This window comes from Myotis nattereri (genome assembly GCF_964212035.1).
Source record: "Myotis nattereri genome assembly, chromosome: 10".
Classification (NCBI taxonomy): Eukaryota; Metazoa; Chordata; class Mammalia; order Chiroptera; family Vespertilionidae; genus Myotis; species Myotis nattereri.
The window spans coordinates 53775101-53794307 of record NC_138085.1 but is presented as its reverse complement, the minus strand read 5'-3'; the positions used below and the strand labels follow the sequence as shown (position 1 = coordinate 53794307).

The following is a 19207-nucleotide window of genomic DNA, read 5'->3' as shown; positions in this document are numbered from 1 at the left end:
AACAGGCAGCCATGGTCCCGGAACGGCTTCCAGACACCTCGCTGCCGCCGGCCAGCCCCGGGGGTGTGCAATGAAGCAGTGCGCTTGGGCTGGGCGGCCTTGGACCTAGCGGAGGGTGGATTGGGGCCCAGCGGCCCAGCCAGAGCCCACACCGATGCCCGGAGCCTTGGAGCCTTAGTCCTCCTGGAAGGTGATAGACTCGCGGCCGGCCCTCCCACAGTTCACCCCCCACCCCCCCAGCCCCTGTCCCCCAGGTCCTGGCCTTGGGGTCCGCTCCAGCACAGCCTTCAGGCCAGAGCCTGGTCCCCAACGTCCTCGGCCAAAGCGCCCTGCACTGTGACTCTGACTTGGGGTGGGGGAAGGCGACGCCTCAAGGGGGAGTGGGGTTTGCTTGGCAGGTGGTGTGAGCCAGACACCGGACGCATCCAGGATGAGGGGCCCCTGTACCTGGGGCGCCCAGGTGTTCCCCACCCCAGGCCTCCTCTGCCGGCCCCTGCAGAACTCCAAGATCCCGTGAGTTCCGGGTTCGTCTACAGAGAGAGGTCGAGGCAGCAGCTGCTGGGGCCTGATTCCACCTCCCCTGATGCTCAGCCCATCCCTTCCCCGCTCTGCCATTTGGAGCTGCACTTGCCGCCATGAAGGGCAGCCCGTGGGCTCTCACCGCACCTGTTTGCCCAAATAGAACAATGTAAACCCGACGCAGCACCCAGCCTGGACGGCAGAAGGCAAGTGGAGCAGACCTTGGCCTCAGGCAGCGCCTGGACTGCGGACTTGAGCAGCAGCGGGGATGGGGGGGGGGTGGGGGGGTGGTGGTGCTTGGGAATATGAGCTGCCCTCAGCTCCGGGGAACTCAGGCCCAGGGAGGGCCTGTGGGTGAGGAATGGCATGGTGCTCCGTCCTCTGCCTGAGATGGCACTAGGTTTGGCAGGAGGCCCAGGAAGGGAGCACAGTGGGGTGAGGGCCACCTGACACCAGTGGTGCTCTTTGGCTGCAGAATTGTGGGGACCACACATGGAGCCAGGGGGAACCCGGAGTAGTTTGTTTTTTGAAAGACGCACTGTATCCACAGAGACGTAGCATATGTTGGTTGTATCTACCTGAGGCCAGTCACACAGGTGATGGTGATGAAGAAACTTTGTGCCAGGTCCTGTGCTAAATGCTCTATATCCATTATGTTCCCTGTGTTTATGTAGCATCTTCAGTTTTTAGATGAGGAACCTAAGGCAAGAGAAATCAAGCAATATGTTCAGAGGACCAGTGTGCAAGTCCAGGTGTCTGATTTCAGAGCATATACTCTTATTAAATCACTAGAGGCCCGATGCAGGAAATTCGTGAAGGGGCTTGGCCCTCGCAGCCCTGGCTTCGTCTAGAACAGCCGTGGGCAAACTACGGCCCGCGGGCCGGATCCAGCCCGCTTGAAATGAATAAAACTAAAAAACAAAAAGACCGTACCCTTTTATGTAATGATGTTTACTTTGAATTTATATGAGTACACACAAACACTCCATCCATGCTTTTGTCCCAGCCCTCCGGTCCAGTTTAAGAACCCATTGTGGCCCTCGAGTCAAAAAGTTTGCCCACCCCTGGTCTAGAAGGTTGTTCGGCTGTCCGGTCTAATTAGCATATTACGCTTTTATTATTATAGGTGCTGAAACAGAAAAGAAAAACGCACACTTACTTTTGCTACTGGGTAAACAGTCATTTGCTAGTCTTATTTTTTTAAATATATAAGTAACACGCTCTTTTTTGTTTTGTTTTAAATTTCCAATACCTATTTTTATAAAGGCACAGCTTCTTTACACAGTAAATTTAAAACAGTGATTTCTCAGGAATAATAGTGATAGCATTTCTCCCTCTTGACTGCTACAGACTCCTAGAAATTGTAGTTGGTATTTGACAAAGTTTTATTTTGATTGGACTGCAGAGGGAAAAATGCTGCACAAGCATAGTCATTAGTAGTTCTCTTGGTGTCATAGTAACTGATGCAAAACAGAAAATTTCATTTAAAATACATGATCTATGGCAACAGAAATAGCACTTGACTCTGGACCCCTCCATGCTTTGAAATCCTAATGAGGATGGTAGCCAGCTTCTGCAAGCAGGTTTAATTAATTCTGAGAAGAGCTCTTTCTCCTAGCAACAGCATTTCCCCCCAAAGTAAAGTCAAAAGCTAATTTGAAAGCTGAATAATATTTTCAAAAATCAGTAAGTAAATATCATGACATAAAGCAGTTATAGAACCTCATAGAATATTTTTTTTCAAATTTATTTATTTATTGTCCATGAGTTCTTTCTCTCTTTTTTCCCTTTTTTGTTCAATCCCTCCACTCCCCTAACCCAGCCCACCCTGGCTGATCTATTTTGCTTGTTAGTTCATTAGGTTCCACATATGAGTGAAATCATATGGTACTTGTCTTAAAGAACATTAAGCTAAGTGAAAGAAGCCAGTCAGAGAAAGACAAGTAGAAGATTTTCTAATCATAGGATTATAATCATAATAGTGTCTCAAGGTAATCAAGTGGGTAAAAATTAGATGAGATTATTGTTAAATTGTGCTAAGCCTCTTTTTGCCGAAGTTGAACATTTATATTTAGACCAGTTGGGTAATTAATTATTTGGTGACGGGGGTGGGGTGGGGGGGGCAGTTCAGCTTTTTTCTGGTTAGATGATTAAAATGAGAAACAAGTGTGGATTAAAGGTGATGGGTGTTTTTGTCTGTGCTCAGTAGGAGGCTGTTAAAAGAGGCCTTTTTCTTTTTCAGCCTTGCCTTACACCCAGATAAAACTCTTGTTGCAACTGGCCAAGTTGGGAAGGAGCCATATGTATGTATATGGGATTCCTATAATGTCCAGACTGTGTCTATTCTTAAAGATGTCCATACACATGGAGTCGCCTGCCTGGCTTTCGACTCAGATGGACAGGTGTGTATCCTTTTCTGCTTTCATTTCCTTTAAGGATTCCTCATAAGTCACTTAGAATGTAATGCACATAGCCTTTGGGCTTGGAAAGTCTTATCAACCCTTGCTGTCTCCCGTGGCAGCCTCTGAGAGTCTTCACTTGTTTGACCCTTTTCCAAGCTTGTGGCACTGACACCAGCTCTGAATAAACCCATTTTGGTTCCCCCAGTCTCATCATCTGGTAAAAAGCCCCCAGAAAGGAAGTCACGAGCTCATGCTGCTCAGGCCCATCATGACTCAGCAATTCCACTTTGTCTTCCTGTTCGTTTCCTCTTTGGAATGAGGGTTGGGCCAAACTTTTTCCACAAACCTCAAACTCTAAGCATCATTTTGGTTCGTTCCCCCTTGCTTTCAGAAGATAACATCCTCTCCTAATAATTCACACACACACACACACACACACACACACACACACACACACACAGAAATTCTCTCTCTTTCCCCTCAGGTCACTTCTAATAACTTCTCACTACCCACTTCCCCACAATTCAAGCACAATTCATGTGTATTTATTAGTTTCTTTACGGTAACTCTGACATTCATCCTCTCTGGCCCATTCTCTCTGCTCCCATCTTTTAAGTTCCAAATCCATGTCATGCCTGACAATTTAAGTAACCTCTGAACTGGTCCACACAGTAAATTTTTTTGTGGTCAAATTGGACAAGTCCGCGAGATTCCTCTGCCACACCTTGCTCTTTTGCACCTTCAGACCCTTCCTCGGGCGATCCTCTCCACCTCAAGTGCCCTACTCAGCCTCTTTGCCCCTGAAAGTAACTCATTCCAACAGAGTGGAAACCTGGAGGGATCATCCCCCGCTCCCACTGCATTCCCCTCCTCACTAAGGCCATGCTTTTCTCCACTCTCCATGTTCCTAGGCTACCTTGACTCTTTTTTTTTTTTTTAACCCTCCATATTTCTGCCAGTTAATTTCTTCAATTTTTGTCAAATTTCTGAGTCTATGCTGTGGAAAGACCTGTCAAATTTTTCATAAAGGCTTGGCCAAACTGAATTTGTGTGAAGTTCAGTGGATTATAGGACTTGACCTGGTTTGAGTTACTTTTTAAACAATTAACCTTTATGTATTTGGTATAGTCTGCGAATTTGAGAGAGTAGTGATCATTATTCATTTTTTCCCCCTAGAACTAGAGTCACTAAAACATGAACCCTGATATATATGTTTTTTATTTTAGCCCTCTGTAATCTCATCTAATTTAGTCAGGATAATGCCTGTATTCCATTGTATATCCACATCTAAAGAGAAAAGGCTGGTTAGTGACATTTCTTCAAACTTGCAGTTATTGGCTTCCTGACTAAATTAAATGAACGGGTCAGAATGCATGAGCATGCCCAGGTGTAAATGTATGCTCAGATGTACTCCCATGCACATTCTCTAATCTGATTTTGGTTTTGTTTTTTTAGCAAACATTCTTTATCAAAATTGTTTCTAAAGCAGTGATTTTGAATCTTTTTCATCTCATGGAACACAAACTACTAAAATTCTGAGGCAAACAAAAAAATATATTTTTTGTCCATCTGAAAAAAAAAGTATCATTTTGATTCATTCACACTGAACGACCATTGTCATATTTTTATTTGACAATTTAAGGAAAAAAAGGTCAGTGCCCCTGACTAAATAGTCACGTATTGCATGTTTTAAAAATTCTTGCAGCATAACCGGTTGAAAATTGCTGTTCTAAATCATCACGAGAAAAATGTCATGTGACTGAGGAAATCAGCTTTAACTTTTAGGCTCCATTTTGCAGGGGGGATGGGTGGGTGGGTGGGTGGGTGGGTGGGTAGGGGTGGACTTCCCTGTCAGTTGAGAAGAACCTCCTGTTGGTTGGCCATGATGCATTTCCTGCCTTGCTGCTGCCTATTGCTTCAGGTCTGCCTCATTCCCTAGACAGAGTCCACGGGAACCGAGTGATATTTAGAAAATGACAAATGACCCATCCCCTCTCAAACAGCAAAAGGCAATATAAATGCTCCTCAGGTAGCTGTGGGGTCTGTCACTACAAGTGAACAAAATAGATTCCATTTGGCTTTTTCTCAAGCAAGAAATGTGGGTTTACTTTAGTGTCTGTGTTTATGTTAACTGCTTTTTCTATTTTTATTTTTTTAAAAGAAAGCGAATAAGCTGAATGGAATTCACCCACTTTGAATTTTCTTATATGGATAAAAATAAATGTATTAAAGTCATTTGCGTTGCTGGAACACTCAATTAAAAATTACAGCAAAGACCTTCTTTCTTAAGGGCACATTTAAAAACCTCCAGCTATGTATTTTTAATACTAAATATTTCTAATGGGAAGTCATTTATAGTAAAGAAACCTGAATAATCTCCGCATACTAACGTGTACCTATAGTCATACATGGCCACCTATCATTCCATACATTTGCACACTTACATGCACACTCAAATATACTTGGTGAAATACATAAGCTAGGATACTCTTATTCTTGGGTAATACTATATTTTTAAAACCCTTTGACTTACATTATTTCACTGATCCACATAGAAATCCTATGTAAACTGAAAAAAATATTTTACATTCATCTTACAGATGAGAAAACTGAAATTTAAGGAGGTTAATTAATTTTTCATGGTGTTATATCTGGCTACTCACAAAATTAAAATAGAAGCCAAATCTACTTACTTCTAGTCCAGACCTCTATCTATTACACAGTGCTGCTTCCTTAGAAGTAGTATCTTGCTAGACCTCTGATTTTGGTGTTCCTAATATGTGTTTGGACACTTTAGATGTGTGTACTCATGTTAATTTTTCCTTTCCCTTTGAAGTCAAATTCTGTTATGAATCCAAAGAATTTGGACTGGGAGATGGAGTGCCAGTTTATTTTTACTAAAATTATGTATCCTTCTTTAGTCACTTGAGATGTTTGTGAAATCATGGAAATTAAAAAGAATGAAAACAATGTTTATTTCTGAGATTTCTCCTCTGTGTGTTTATCAGACCCTTTAACTGTAGCAGTTTGTTGAGGCTTTCAGACTATAAATCCTGAACTCTCTTAAATCTCACATTAAGATCTTAAATTTAGAAATTAAATTCAAATCCTGCCTTCAAGTTCTGTTCCTGTGATTTCCACCGATTAATCAGAGATTCATGAGATCTTTGCACATATGTCTCCTATGTTTAAGGACAGATAAGTTGCAACTGATACGTTTTTGAAATGTCAGGATATGCTATGGAAGCTAGTATATGCTTTGGACTTAAGATGGATCTTGAAAAATGATTTTTGTTTCATAAGGAGCTCAAAGCTTGGCCCAAAGTAGATAATCAGTGGCCATTTGTTGAAAGAAGGGCATGGGTAATGGGGAATCTTGCCATTAAATTATTGTTTTTAATCTTAGCGTTTAGCCTCTGTGGGATTGGATGCCAAAAACACAGTCTGCATTTGGGACTGGAAGAAGGGGAAACTGCTGGCCTCAGCCACGGGCCACTCCGACCGGGTAAGACGACCTTGTTGAATCAAACCACATAGATTGTATGGGGGGGGTGTGTGTGGGGGGGTGTGATCGAGCCTCTCAGAGTTTGTAATACTTCTTTAAGTATTCCACATGTATATTACATATTCAACTTAAAAACACTGTTTTTAAAAATTAGGATTGATAGCTATGTTGGCATTTCTTTTGGTGATCAGATGCTTTATTGAAGTTGTTACTGCTTTTTATAGCTTCCTCATAAAATCAAAATGGAATTGAATTTTAAAATGATATGCAAAGTTTAGATAGATGTATTTATTTAGAAATGGAAAGAGTTGTTAGAAATTAGTATTCACAAAATACGTTTACAAGCGTATACATTTGAATTTCAAATGAATGCAATGACAACGTTGTGGTTCTTTGCTATATTTGAGAACCTTGACTGTAAATTGTGGCCTGCTTGTCACTCATATTGAAGTCAGTGTGATCAGAAATGATGCTACCTTGTAGTCATGGCTGGCAAGAAAGGACATGAAGCAGGCATATATGCATTAACCGATAAGAAATCTATTTCTCCAGTGACTTGCATAATTAAAATAATTTGGCTACTTTACTGTCTGGATTTTCTAATTAAAAAAAATAATGAATTTGCCTGATTGTCTTACATTGATTCCTAGTTGTTTTATATTTCTGCCCAATATGTGCCTATGAAGAATGAGGCCTTATTAAATATTAAATTCCTTGTCTCTTGCTTTGTGTAAACTCTAAAAGTTTTTTTTATATGAATAGTATAGTCACATATGGAGAATTATGATAGTAAGGAGATCCAATAGTCGTTGCTACAATTATTTGGGCAAATTGTACTCGAGGATAAAGTTCTCAGGAAGCCCAGGAGTGACCATCAATGGAACTTGAGTGTTGGAAGAGGCCTGGCATCCCTGTGGTCCAATGGTTCTAGGCCAGGGGTGGGCAAACTTTTTGACTTGAGGGCCACAATGGGTTCTTAAACTGGACCGGAGAGCCGGAACAAAACTATGGATGGAGTGTTTGTGTGAACTAATATAAATTCAAAGTAAACATCATTACATAAAAGGGTACGGTCTTTTTTTTTTTTCGTTTTATTCATTTCAAGCGGGCCGAATCCTGCCCGCGGGCCGTAGTTTGCCCACGGCTGTTCTAGGCCCTGACTACACATAAAAAATACTCTAAGGCAGTGGTCAGCAAACTGCGGCTCGCGAGCCACATGCGGCTCTTTGGCCCCTTGAGTGTGGCTCTTCCACAAAATACCACGTGCGGGCACACATGTACAGTGTGATTGAAACTTCGTGGCCCATGTGCAGAAGTTGGTATTTTGTGGAAGAGCCACACTCAAGGGGCCAAAGAGCCGCATGTGGCTCGCGAGCCGCAGTTTGCCGACCACTGCCTAAGGTGATGTTTCAGCATAGTGATGCTTGAAGGGCTCTACCCCAGGTGTTGGTACTAACTTATTGGTGGTGAATTGGTATTAGCTTAGTACTTAATGAACGGGTTGAAAATATTTGCAATGCTTACATTTTGGGTGTTACTGCTTTTGTTTACGCTGTGATCCCATTGTAGCTCATAAAGTAAATTGGATTGGATTGGATCAATACATGAATTTCCTATTGCTTTGTTACCATATGTACACTTTCCAGTTAGGTAAGCGCAATGCTATTCCAGTGAGAACTCTGTAATTTTAGCCTAGAATGCTTTAATGAAATACTGTTCTTTTAGAACATTGTTCTCCCAGATGCCGTAATTTGTATCACATCTAGTTTTGTTCTTTATTACGGATGCTAATGTGAATGATTATTGGCTACTTATGGGCAAATGATTATCAAGATTATTTTAGTGGCCAAATACTTAATCCTAACTGGTAATTTGTATAATGAGTGCTCTTGCAGCCTGCAAAATGATCATATTTACCTTATCTTAATAGACTTCATAACAAAACTGAGATGGTGTCATCGATTTTATAGAACATGAGGTTAGAGATGCTAAGAGTTGCCTGAGCTTGCATAGCTGAAGGAGGTACTTGGACCTCATGGGTACGTGGACCCAGTGCTCTTTCTGTGGTCCACAGTTGCTCCTTTCTACTTAATCGAAGGTTATAGTCCTCCTCCTTTCTCTGATGATTGGTCCATATTGCTCCTTCCGATGTGATGAGAAGTTAGCAGCCTAAGTGCTTACTCTGGCCCTGGCAATGGGTTCTTCTTTTTATTAGAGTTTCACAGAATGTGGTCCATGGACCACCTTCCTCAGAATCTTCTGGGTTCTGTTTTAATATGTCTGGGCCCAATTTCAGACCCACTAAATCAGATTCTCTCTGGTGCGCCAGGGGAATGTGCACTTTAAACAATTGCCACTGGTAATTTGACCTTAAAAGATAACAATCTTCTCTTTCCTGTCCCCCAAATAGAAGTAGAACTACCGCAAGCAGCTTAGTAGCTGTTCTCAAAGAATGATAAATAATACTGGCAAATATGTCTTCAGTTCCTTGGAAAACTGAAATTATAATAGTATTTTGGGCCAGATTATAATGATGGTCTGAAGAACCATTTTCGGTGGGCTAAGTTGGTGGCAGGAATATTAACTTCTGTGATCACTAGAAACTATTGGCCTCATTGACTTGTAGTTGACCATTAAACATTTTCCTACTTAAAATGAAGCATTTTGTAATTCTTTTTTTTTACTTTTTATTTAGTAAAACTATCTCAAAAGTGTTATATTAGCATGAAGCGCTAGAGAAAATCTGATAAAAAAATTATTCTATGTCATCATATCCAATTATGCTGCATGGACAGACTTAAAAATACGCCAGTTTGTTCTCAATGATGTGGTTAACTATTACCTCTCTATTCAGGCCTGAGGTGAGTAGACCTGAGGTGATAAGACACGTGTCAACAATTTCTGGCTCATCCCGGTCTGTGCAGGTAACACTGTCCTAAGTGTCAGGGTAGAGTATTGGCAATCAGACTCGTATCTGAAAGAAACCAAAAACACATCAATGATCAACATAGCAACTTTTAATATTTTTTAAACAGATTTTTGATATTTCCTGGGATCCATATCAGCCAAACAGAGTGGTTAGCTGTGGAGTAAAACATATCAAGGTAAAGTAGTTCTCTTTTTCAAATTTTTGGTACCTTGTATGAAAAGAAATTTTAGGTGTTTATGTATAATTTGGTGTTGAGAAACTGCTTGACTTTGCATTGCTTTCCTTAAATTTAAAGCCTCCTTACCTGCTTCTCTGACCTTGAAGGAAGCTAACATCAGTGTCCTACCAACACCTTAGGGCTTCATAAACATTTTGTAACCCTTGTGCAAAGACCTGAATGTAACCTGAGAAGACGTTTGCTGTAATACAGGCACTCTTTGCTTCAGCAGCAGTTGGAGGATCCTTCCTTATGTTTTACACAGCCCTCCTGGAAGTATAGAAAACTCATTAAATTTGATAATTTGATAAAAAGTTGAATTTGTACCATGTGAGGGAATAAAAACTGACCCCATTTTCAATTTGTTAGAAGTTGAGCAATTAAAACAGAACATTCTGTAAGAGAGGCACACCTGAAATTCTGTAGGGATAAAGGAGAGATTTCACGTGGTTGCAGTAGTCGGCAAACTGCTACTCGTGAGCCACATGTGGCTCTTTGGCCCCTTGAGTGTGGCTCTTCCACAAAATACCTACTTCTACACATGGGCCACGAAGTTTCAATTGCACTGTACGTGCATGTCCGCACGTGGTATTTTGTGGAAGAGCCACACTCAAGGGGCCAAAGAGCTGCATGTGGCTCGCGAGCTGCAGTTTGCCGACCACTGGGTTAGAGGAATGGTGGGTGTTTCGGCTGAGTCTTGGTGGGTAGGTGAGTTTGCTAGGGAGGGCTTGGAAGGCAGAAGAACCCAGTCGAGGGGTTGCAATTCAGCCCGGAGTTAATAGGAGGCATTGGTCACCCAGGGGATCATGGGACTGGGAGCAGGAAGGTCCTTGGCCCTTGACATGTTCAAAGATTATTAATGTTTTCATCACCAAAGAACCTACTTTTTAAAAATTTCTTTCCATGGGAACCAATATTTGGAAAGATTCTGGCCACAAAATACACTGTAGCTGTTAAATATTAATTACCTTAACACTTTTTATTCATCCAAGATATGGATCTGCCAACGTGAGTTTCTGATCAGTCTAAAATATGGCAAAGGTACGGAGTTCTTTGAGCTACACGTAAAGAAATGCGTGAGCTCACGATGAGCCCGATTTCCGTGAGGCTGTGTCTGGAAGACGGGACCCTGACCGGGGAGCCATCCTCCAGCCTGCGTATTCTACAGTGAGGAAGCCCAGACCCAGCAGGTTATATTGAATATTGGTTTTATCGCCCTCTGCTTGACTCTGGGAAAGCTGTTTAATATCCCTGAGGCTGAGTTCCTTCCTCTAGGAAACAAAGGGGTGGGGAGATCACTACCTCCTGAATTTATTGAGTTACATTAAATAGTGTATGGAACCAGCAGGGGCACAATAATGTTAACTTCTCCCATTTCCTAGGACCACAAAAATGGTGGCACAGGTGAGATTTAAACTCGGTCTCTGGCTCCCTGTGTAAAGCTCTTTCCACTTAGAAATTATTTCCTTAATGATCATATATGGCTTAATTACCTACCCCCCCCACCCCCCAGATCATTAAAAAGAATAGATTAACTGCTTAATTGGTAGACTTCTCTAGCTTCTTCCTATTTTCTTTTCATACTTAATTTAACTTTTAATCAGTTAAATCTAGAAGCAGAGAAAGATAAAAACCCTGGAACTTCATTTGAAAATACCGTGAGCTGCTTATCCTGTAAAATTTGTTGTGTCTTAGCAGTTTTAGGCATTTTTTTTTTCCTAAGCAAAAAAACAAGCATTTTTGCCTCAAATGGAAGAATCTGCAAATGCCCACTCAGCCGTTCTTTATTAATTTGTTTTAGAAAGAAATCCACATCAAATTTCAACAGGCTTCAACAAATTATTTTCACTATCTATATCTTCTCCATCCAATTCTAGTATTCCACACCCTTTGCCCAAAAGCTGCCTAACAGCAAATGAATGATTCCAGTCACAAGGTGAATGCAAAATCTTTGATTCACCCCTAGAAAATATTTTTATGTGAAACTTTTGTAGCCAGGGTGAAACCCTTTCTGGTTTTGCAAACAGGCAAGTTACAGGGACTGAAACAAACGCCTGAAAAACCGTGCCAGTTGAGCCTTGCCTGCTTGGTTGGTTCTACAGCACATGAGCTAACCAGCTTTGTGGACACTGGTGAGCCTTCTCCAGTCTCTAGTCAGAGACAGAAGGGACCTTGGAGCTTACCTGGGCCAGGTGAACTCCAAGGGAGCTGCCTGTTCCAACAAAATTTGCATTTCAGTCTGTGACTGGAGATTGGAGAAGGTGGACAATGACTCTCTATTTGATGTGGGCTTAATGATGGTTGCTACCCTAATCTGTCACTGTTTTCCAAACAGGAAGTGCTTCTCAAGAAGAGATCCTGGGTCAAAGATTTGCCATTTTCCAGAGAAAATCTCATACCTATCCTGGCATTACATTTATAGGTGCCTTTTTAGAGAGTCCTTTGATTAGTAACAATGTTTTACATGATACCATCTGATCAGGTGAATTTATCAGAAACCCTTTGTATCTGAGGATAATGGTCTCTCTTTATTTTTGTGGTTGTCCATCTAGAAATAGTCCAGTAACTCAGGTCAGAGGTACACACCCCATGTTAAAGCAATAATAATTACAAAATAATTACTCTCCTTTTAATCTTCACACCTGGGAGACATGGTGAGAAAGAAATGTATCTTAAGGGTTACCACGAACAGCAAGTTCTTTGGCATGTAGTATGTAGTTACATCTCATAGTTTGTTTAGGTTCAAAGTTAATACTGAAATAGTAAATGTATCACCAAAGCTTATACCTATCTTTTTATTCTTTCCATGTATACTTTCATGCCTTTTCATAAAAACAATATTCAAAGAAATGAATCACTAGAATTGACACTTCCCTCTTTAATGAGAAGATCCCTGTATTGTCTCAAAGGGTTGCACATCTGTCTCTCCTCCTCCCTGAGGGCCACCTCAGATACCCGACTACTCTGAGAGGACCATCATTGCTTCCTCTCTTGCAGGCACAAAAATTAGGGCTGTCACAGACTTTTCCTCACACATGTCCTGTCACCTAGATTTTCCTAACCTGCTCTTGTGGGCCCTAGTGCAGTTTCTTCCTAACCAGCGATCCAAATCCTACTCTGGATCATCCCAGTTAATTCAACGTGCTTCTCTCTCCTTTAATTCTCTTGCCACCTGTATGCAGTCTGAATATGCTGCCTTGAAATTATCTCTTGTTTTACATGTATCTTCATTAGACTGAAAGTTCTCAAGGCAAAGATCAGGATTTCAATATTGTGTCCTGTAGAACCCCCCGACCCCCTTGAGCCCTGACCTTCGGCAAACCACTTAATACTCTGTTCCTCACTTCCAAATGAAGATAGTAGTATCTGTCTTAGCCTCTTTTCAAGGGTACTAAGAAGATTAAATGCTAGACCTTTGTAAAGAGCCATTATAGACTATGAGGGACTATATATAGGGCACTAGAGTTATACCATTTCATATATTTTTTTCAAAACTATGTTAAAGCAAAATATTTAATATCTACATAACCACAGAGTCTCCCTGCTACCTTCTATAAAGTAGCTCAAGCGTCATGCTTATGGTTTTCCACATGATAAATTATACCACTAAACTGAAAAGCTAGGCATTTATTTGGCTCTACAGAAATATAGCTTATATTTAACAACATATTTCTAAGTAACATTTTTACAGTGACGATTTATAACATTTTTAGTTAGAAAGAAATTGTTTCCAAATATATTTATATACACCAAAAAATGCCTAGAAGATATATCAGTGTGTTAGCAGGAGGTTGTGGGTAATTTCAATTTTCTTCTCTATCTTTTCTGTTTTTCTAAATTTCCTGACAATGAATCTATCCTAGTTCTATAATTTGACAAGAAATCAAACAAAAACATGATGATTTCATCATCCACTTTATCCCAACTCTTGGGACATTGACATTTTATATTACTAATCAATAATTAGTAATGTTTTGGAATTTTGGAGCTTTGAACATTTTAAAATATAAGTTTTCTTTATGCTGGTAGCTGGCTAAAGCATTTTTGCAGTCTGCTGTCACAGCAAAATAAGTCAAATTGTGTGTACCTAGTTCACCTACAGCAAATTATGTAACATGTATCCAAACGTAAGCAAACAAACACTAATGACGAGATGCCTCAGAACACTCTATTTTTGGATCTTTTTATTTTATCACTTTCTAGTTTTGGACACTATGTGGAAATGCCCTGACTGCAAAAAGAGGGATATTTGGCAAAACAGGGGATCTTCAGACCATCCTTTGCCTTGCGTGTGCCAAAGAAGACATCACCTACTCTGGTGCTTTAAATGGGGACATCTATGTCTGGAAAGGGCTCAATTTAGTCCGCACCGTCCAAGGCGCACATAGTGTAAGTGTTCCCATGTGGAAATTTGGTATTCCTCCCATCCCCGCCCCCCTTGCTCAACTCTGCTGAACACTCCCTAAACATGCCTGAAAGATTTCCCCATTGCTTTGTTCACCTAAAAGAAATATTTCAAAAGCATCATAATTTAATTGGCCTTCACCTCAATTATCGATTGACTGGTTAGGGTTGTTATTCATCCGCAGTAGCGCCACAGAAGACTAGAACAATTTCATCATCAGTTTCATCGTATCGACCAGCACTTGTCAAACTTTACTGTGCCTACAAATGGCCCCGGGAGATCTTGTTGAGATGCAGACTCTGACTCAGTGGGTCTGGGATGATGTCACTGTGGCCCATACGTTGATTAGCAAGGATGGAGACAACTATTTTTACATTGATTAATAAAGTAGATTTCCCTCACTTCTAGGTCCACATCACAAGTCTTAAAATGCAAACAGAAACCATTGACAAACTCTCTTTTGATGGTCTGCTGTGTAAGAACAGGGCAAACTTTACTTCTGACCACTCTGCTCAGTTTTGACATATATTAAAATGGTTACATTGCTGTGTCTACAGATGATAAAATAAAGATGATGTGAATGGTAAAGCCTATTTGTAGTAAGTGTAGATGTGGCAAAATGTTACTGGAAATTTGAGTCATTTGCTTATTGCCTCCAAATTTATCCCCTATTATTATAATTTTATAATAGGAAGAAAAGTTTAAGCAACTCTTAGCAAAAGAGCTATGAAATTTTAGATCTTGCATTGTCTTGTATGTACTAGACCAATTTTTCTTGGCTTTGATTATTATGTTTTAGACTGCTTTTAAAACAATTAAGAGATTAGTATTTGTCCTCATTCATAGCTACCTTAATAACCTAATTTCTCTTTATTCTAGATCTTAGGTCAACATTATTCGCTTGCAGCACTTTAAGTAGACCAAATAAAATATTTTCCTCTAGACAAGCATCTTTAAATTATGAAACTATTTCAGGTGTGAAAAGGCATCTTCAATGATGCTTAAGCCAACACCACAGTAATTTATGTTCGTTGAGACAAGCTTGTACCTGTAGAAGTGTTTATGGTCTCAGCCGGATATATTTTACTTAATTATTTGTATAGCGATTTATATTAAATATCCCCATTGTTGCCTTACTTTTCTTTGTAGTGACCCATTGTCACATCTTTTCTCTATAACAATCACTTGTCATGTAAAGGAATTTATGATTTCCATATCCGATTTAACCAAGGAATTCTGAATAATTTTCTTACAACCTGCAATCAGTTTAGTAGTGGCAAAGGAGCTCTTGAACTAGTTTGCTCTGGTGGTTATTATGATTGTTTTTTAATCTAGCTAAAAAATAAAGGATATTATAAATGGCTGCTTGTTGTATTGTCTGGATTTCAATAGAGAACAAGAAACTTGTTTTTATTTTTGTCTTGATTTTTAATCAAGACCCAACTGCAGTGACATTCAGAATGATGGCAGCATTGAGTGTTATCTGCCTTATTTCCAGGCTGGAATCTTTAGCATGTATGCTTGCGATGAAGGCTTCGCCACTGGTGGACGTGACGGGTGTATACGGTTATGGGATACTGATTTCAAACCTATAACCAAAATTGATCTCAGGGAGACAGAACAAGGATATAAAGGTAATATATGTATTTGTGCTTACCCTAACTCTATGAGTGTTAAATCCAAGGTGAAGTTCTGTATTGGTTTTCCTGTACCCATCTTATTCCACAAAGGGATCTAGGTTAAATCTCACACCTAACTTAATAACAGTGCATGCCGAATCTGGTCATTGTTAACACAAATTTATGATCTGGGTAAAATAATGAAGTGTAAATGACTTATAGTGGTGGCAAGGGAAGCCAAAAATAATTCTTAAAGCAAGTCAACTAAAATAAATTACATCTATGGTGATAAAATACTTTGAATTAATGGCTGTAAATGATTATGTCTAAAAGAATACAGTAATTATTCACACAGTATAAGGCGTATTATTCATTTATTTATCCATTCAATATACACTTAGTAAGTATCTACTAAGTGTCAGATACATGCCTACAAACTGAATGGGCTCTTCTAAAAAGCATGCTTCAGGCATTTTATTGGAGTCTTGTGTATTTTTTTTTTTTAATATTTTTTATTGATTAAGATATTACATATGTGTACCCTCTACCCCCCCTCTCCCCGCTCACCCCCTCACCCCCCCGTTGTCCGTGTCCATTGGTTAGGCCTATATGCTTGCATATAAGTCCTTTGGTTGATCTTTCCCCCTTGCCCCCACCCTCCCCTACCTTCCCTCCAAGGCCCGACAGTCCAATCAATGCCTCTCCGTCTCTGGATCAGTCCTTGTTCATCAGTTTATGTTGTTCATTATATTCCACAAATAAGTGAGATCTTGTGGTAATTATCCGCTCTCCAGTTCCATCCATGCTGTGGCAAATGGTAAGAGTTCCTTTTTCTTCTTCCTCTTCTTAAAGAATACCTTTCAGCTTTTCATATAATGCTGGTTTGGTGGTGATGAACTCCTTTAGCTTATTCTTATCCGTGAAGCTCTTTATCTGACCTTCCATTCTGAATGATAGCTTTGCTGGATAAAGTAATCTTGGTTGCAGGTTCTTGCTATTCATCTCTTTGAATATTTCTTGCCACTCTCTTCTGGCCTGCATGGTTTCTGTTGAGAAATCAGCTGACAGTCGGATGGGTACTCCCTTGTAGGTAACTGACTGTCTTTCTCTTGCTGCTTTTAAGATTCTCTCTTTATCTTTTGCTCTTGGCATTTTAATTATGATGTGTCTTGGTGTGGTCCTCTTTGGATTCCTTTTGTTTGGGGTTCTCTGCGCTTCCTGGACTTGTAAGTCCATTTCTTTCACCAGGTGGGGGAAGTTTTCTGTCATTATTTCTTCAAAAAGGTTTTCAATATCTTGCCCTCTCTCTCCTTCTGGTACCCCTATAATTCTGATGTTGGTACGCTTGAAGTTGTCCCAGAGGTTCCTTACACTATCTTCATATTTTTTGAATCTCTTTTCTTTTTTCTTTTTCGGTTGGGTATTTTTTGTTTCTTTGCATTTCAAATCTTTGACTTGATTCTTGGGATCCTCTTGTCTGCTGTTGGAGCTCTGTAAAGTATTCTTTATTTCAGTCAGTGTATGCATAATTTCTAATTGGTCCTTTTTCATGTCCTCCATGGTCTCACCATACTCCTTGAGGGATTCATTAAATTTATCGGCGGTTTCCATAAAATTCTTGACAAACCTTATAAACGTGGCCTTGAACTCTATATCCAGTCGTCTGGCCTCCTCCGTTTCTGCCAATTGTGACCTGTTTCTTTGTCTCCCCATTTTGGCTGCTTCCCTGTGTTGATAGAGTGGCCTGCGCGCCATGTGTCCTGTAGGGCCCAGTGGCTCAGCTTCCCCAGTTACCTGGGGTGGACACTCTTGGTGCACTCTTGGTGCCTCGCTTGTTGTAGGATCACTGGGAGGAATTGACCTCCAGGCCAATTGGCTGTGGGAAGCAGCTGTGTCTGAAGTGGGAGAATGGACCCCCTCTGACCACTGGGTACAGTGGCTCCTGGATCTAAGGAGGTGCTAATTCAGCCCCTGCCTGAGGCCGCACAGCAGGAACTACGAAGAGGCTCAGCTGTGAAGCAATGCAAGCCGCTGCGGGGCCTTGGGCCTTCTCTTGGAAGTTCCGGGTCTGGCTGGCCCGGCTGCAGTTAGGTAATTATCAGGTTGCAAAGTTCTGGGGCATTCACATGCAAAAGCCTCTGCCGCAGCCCGGGTGGGGCGGGGTCTCAGGGAGTCAAAGGGCACAGAAAGAAGCTATGGCTGATTCTCCGCGCCCGGAGTCGCGCGTCTCAGTGTCCCGGCAATGGCTGCAAGCACCTCCGAGGGAAATCTGCCCCCAAGTTCGCCCGCTGCCGCCTGAGAGAGCAGCCTCTCCCGTATGAGACCTGGGTCCCCAGAGACTTCCCGGAACCGGAGATCAGAGCAGTCGGGAGCTTGTGATTCAAAAAGATAGCCGCGTCCTCAGGAGCCACCCCCTTTCCGCGCGCGCGAGCCGCCGCGTACCTCTGCACTCAGCCTCCGCAGCTCCTCTGGCTCTCAGCGTGCTTTTCTTTTCTTCTAGTTGTAGAAATTACACTCAGCCAGCCTTCCTGTTGTTTTGGACGATGTTTGCTCCGTCCTTTGGGCTAATTTTCAATTGTTGTGGGAGGCGACTATTTCCCGGTGTTTATCTATGCCGCCATCTTAGTTTCTCTCCTGGAGTCTTGTGTATTTGTTTTAATTTCCCATACATACTTGTTGAATTGTTGCTGTGTAGAATGACTATAAACTCTATATCTGGAGATACTTTGCATTAGGCCAATCAGCAGTCCCTTAGTGTTGAGCAAGAGTTAGGAGGCTGAAGTCTCCAAGATCCAGGATGCCCCTTCTTAGACTTCTCAGCATCTCTGCTGCCCACCCGCTGATCTGAACCACCATCTTTCGCATAGATCCCCGCAGTTGCTTTATAACTTGTGTTCCTGCTTCAGCCATCATTCTCAGAATCGCAGCCAGAGGGATTGTTTGACATTTACGAGCCAGATCACATTATTCCTTTCCTCAAACCCCTGTGATGGTTTCCATTTTCCTCAGAAAAAGAGCCAACGTTTTTAGGGTGGCCTAGCAGCCCCTTCGTCTTTGTGTCCACCTGCTGTGTTCAAGCGTGACCCTCAAGAACCAGCAATAGGGACATGAGCAGATCTCCAACTCTCTCTGTGCCTGAGAAACCCTGGTATAGAACATCCAAAAGAGCAATTCTCCAATCTGAGAACAGCCTTGTTTCCAACAGAGACAAAGCAAGCACATCCGATTCTGCTTCCGGTCCGTTGAGTGGCTTCATGCCGCACCTCTGCTCCCATTGCCTCCATCACCTGTCTCCCTGTCTGTCCACCGTTGCCCTTTGGGCCATGCCTCCTGCCTCACTGTTGTGCTGAGAAAGTGGAGGCGCATCAGAGGAGCATGCCTAGGTGCTGGAGATGGCGAGGAGTGCCTGGAGGGGCTGCGTCTGGTGGTGTTTGTTCATGCTCTGTGGTGTGGAATGTGGTGTGAGAACATTCGAAGAGGCTGACCATCTGGTTTGTTCTGGTAGTAATTCCCCTTCCCAGGCGGGCCTCAAATAAAAACCTGTCTGGGTGGTCCTTCCCCGAGGTGGGACATAGCAGGTCTAGTGGTGTGTCTCTATCTTCTGAGGTCCC

General features: G+C 41.6%; 1 protein-coding gene across 2 annotated transcripts in view; it reads left to right on the top strand.

Annotated features, from left to right (window-relative positions):
- The window catches only part of EML6 (EMAP like 6), a gene marked incomplete at its 3' end in the record, with an annotated part of 209727 nt that overhangs the window by 71744 nt on the left and 118776 nt on the right, over positions 1-19207 (top strand). For both annotated transcript variants that reach the window (XM_081100953.1, XM_081100954.1), the window contains exons 2-6: positions 2762-2921; positions 6328-6426; positions 9462-9530; positions 13776-13961; positions 15476-15611. In XM_081100953.1, coding sequence (XP_080957079.1) covers positions 2762-2921; positions 6328-6426; positions 9462-9530; positions 13776-13961; positions 15476-15611 — 650 coding nt within the window. The remainder of the gene's footprint in view (positions 1-2761; positions 2922-6327; positions 6427-9461; positions 9531-13775; positions 13962-15475; positions 15612-19207) is intronic.